The 2,337-nt window shown below is 65.7% G+C and overlaps 1 protein-coding gene across 1 annotated transcript; it reads left to right on the top strand.

Moving 5' to 3' along the window:
- The first annotated feature begins 239 nt into the window (after positions 1–239).
- Znf350 (zinc finger protein 350) lies at positions 240–1,856 on the top strand. Its single transcript, XM_013008909.1, has one exon. It carries the CDS (start codon positions 318–320, stop codon positions 1,827–1,829), a length of 1,512 nt encoding a protein of 503 aa, XP_012864363.1. The 5' UTR covers positions 240–317; the 3' UTR covers positions 1,830–1,856.
- The last annotated feature ends 481 nt before the right edge of the window (positions 1,857–2,337 follow it).

Below are 2,337 nucleotides of genomic sequence, written 5' to 3'. Positions count from 1 at the left end.
GGACCGCCGAGACTCCAAACGCCCCTGGGGCATCCGTACGGAAAGCTTCCAACATGGCCGCCCCCATGTGTCGGCGTCCGTACGGGAGCGGCCATATTACCCGGTCAAGGCGGCTGTCCGTCCGCCCCGAGGATTCTAGACTCCCCCGGGCCGCCGTAGAGGTCCCGGTTCGCTCCGGCACTGGGGTGCTCGCGGCGGCGGAGGAGGTCGGTCCTGCCTTCCCGGAAGCACAGCAGCCCCTCAGGGAGGAGGCCGCCGGATCGGACTTGCGCAGCAGAAGTCACCGAGACGGGCGCTGTCCCCGCGCGGGAGACGCGATGCTCGAGGCCCCGGAGCCTCCGACGCTGGAGGACGTGGCGGTGGTATTCAGCTGGGAGGAGTGGCGGCTGCTGCGCCCCGCGCAGAAAGACCTGTACCGGGACGTGATGCTGGAGAACTACCGCAGCCTGCTGGCCGTGGGCGGTGGGGCCGGCCGGCCAGGCGCCCTGTCCACGCTGCTCCGGGGAGGCCCGTGGACGGCGGGCGGGGACCCGCACCGTGGCAGCCGGGCCGACGCCGGCGCGGCCGATCGTGGCGGGCCCAAGCCGGCGCGGCTGGGGGGCGAGGGGAGCGAGGCAGGGCCGTGTCCCGCGCGGCTTCCGTGCCGGGACACCGGTCCGGATGGCGTTCACCTCCGCGGGGAAAGCGCGCCGCCCGACGTCACCCGCGTTGCCCCGGACAGCCGTGCGGGGTCCCCGGCTGGGGCTTCCTCTCGGCGGGCCAATGGCGAGACCGAAGTCTCCACGAGCCGGAAACCCCTCGGCGCGGGATCGCCCCCCGCCGGGCCCACGCGCGAGACAAGTCAGAAAGCCAAGAAGCCGCACGTGTGTGCCGAGTGTGGGAAAGGCTTCAGCCGGAAGTGCTGGCTGCGCGATCACCGGGTGGTGCACACCGGGGAGAGACCCTACCGCTGCGACCTGTGCGACCGCGCCTTCTCCCGGAAGTTCATGCTCACCGAGCACCGGCGCACGCACACCGGGGAGAAGCCGTACGCGTGCGCCCAGTGTGGGAAAGCCTTTCTCCGCAAGTCGCGGCTGGACATCCACGAGAAAACGCACACGGGCTCGAGACCCCACAAGTGCGGCGAGTGCGGGAAGGGCTTCGTCCAGAAGGGCAGCCTCATCATCCACCAGCGGATCCACACGGGCGAGAGGCCCCACGCGTGCGGCGAGTGCGGCAAGGCCTTCATCCAGAAGATGTGCCTGATCGCGCACCAGCGGCTGCACACGGGCCGCACGCCCTTCATGTGCGACGGCTGCGGGAAGTTCTGCTCGCAGAAGGCCGGCCTCATCAAGCACCAGCGCATCCACACCGGCGAGCGGCCCTACGGCTGCGGCGAGTGCGGCAAGGCCTTCACCACCAAGCCCAAGCTGGTGGTCCACCAGCGGACGCACACCGGCGAGCGGCCGTACGCCTGCGACCAGTGCGGCAAGGCCTTCGCCTACATGTCCTGCCTGGCGAAGCATAAGCGAATACACGCGCGGGTCGGGACCCACGATCCCGCGCCGGGGAGTCCTGCGCAGCGCCACGGGCAGCCAGGCCCCGAGCAGGGCGCGCAGGGCCCCAGCCCGGTGGGCGCAGGCAGCGTGGCGCCCTCGCAGGGCCCCTCTGGGGGCCTTCAAACATCACTGAACATCGCTGGGCTCCCGGAAAATCGGGGCGTCGTCCTGGTGGGACAGCCAGTGGGGTCGGGAGGGGTTGCACAGGAGAGGAGCCTCGCGTACGTAGTGAACTCCGCCCTGCCGTCGGTGGTCAATTACGTCTTGTTCTGTGTCACCGGAAACCCGTAGGAAGGAGGGCTGAGCAGACAGGTCTCGTTCCTTGAAACCACAGACAACACAAACACTCCGACAGACGATAAACAGCCAGTCAATAAAGATGGATGGCCCACGCCTGTAATCCTAGTCACTCAGGAGGCTGAGATCTGAGGATCAAGGCAGAAAAGTCCATGAGACCCCTCCCTCCAATTAACTGAAAACCAGAAGTGAAGCTGTGGCTCAGTGGTACAATGCCAGTCTTGAGCAAAAAAAGCCATGGGAGAGTTTGAAGCCCTGAGTTCAAGTCCGAGAACTGGTACTCGCGTGTGCCCACAGAAGATATGATGGCTTATTGTTCAACAAGCATGTCTTGAGCGAGAGGGGAGGACTGCTATATTATGGCACGTAAAGCATCTTCGAGCACAAAGTTGTTGTTTGGTTTTTTTTGCGTGTTTATTTTGCAAAGGTAGAGTTAGGACTCAAGGCCTATACTTGCTAAGCAAACGCCCTGCTGCTTGAGCCGTTCCCCTATGTTTACCCC

Source organism: Dipodomys ordii, unplaced genomic scaffold (assembly GCF_000151885.1).
Source record: "Dipodomys ordii isolate 6190 unplaced genomic scaffold, Dord_2.0 Scaffold8, whole genome shotgun sequence".
Classification (NCBI taxonomy): domain Eukaryota; kingdom Metazoa; phylum Chordata; class Mammalia; order Rodentia; family Heteromyidae; genus Dipodomys; species Dipodomys ordii.
The sequence above is the reverse complement of the archived record's forward strand: the minus strand, read 5'-3'. Positions and strand labels throughout refer to the sequence as shown.

What these genes read in the sequence shown, in the direction of transcription:
- Znf350 (XM_013008909.1), top strand. Translation starts at nt 318, where the DNA reads ATGCTCGAGGCCCCGGAGCCTCCGACGCTGGAGGACGTGGCGGTGGTA.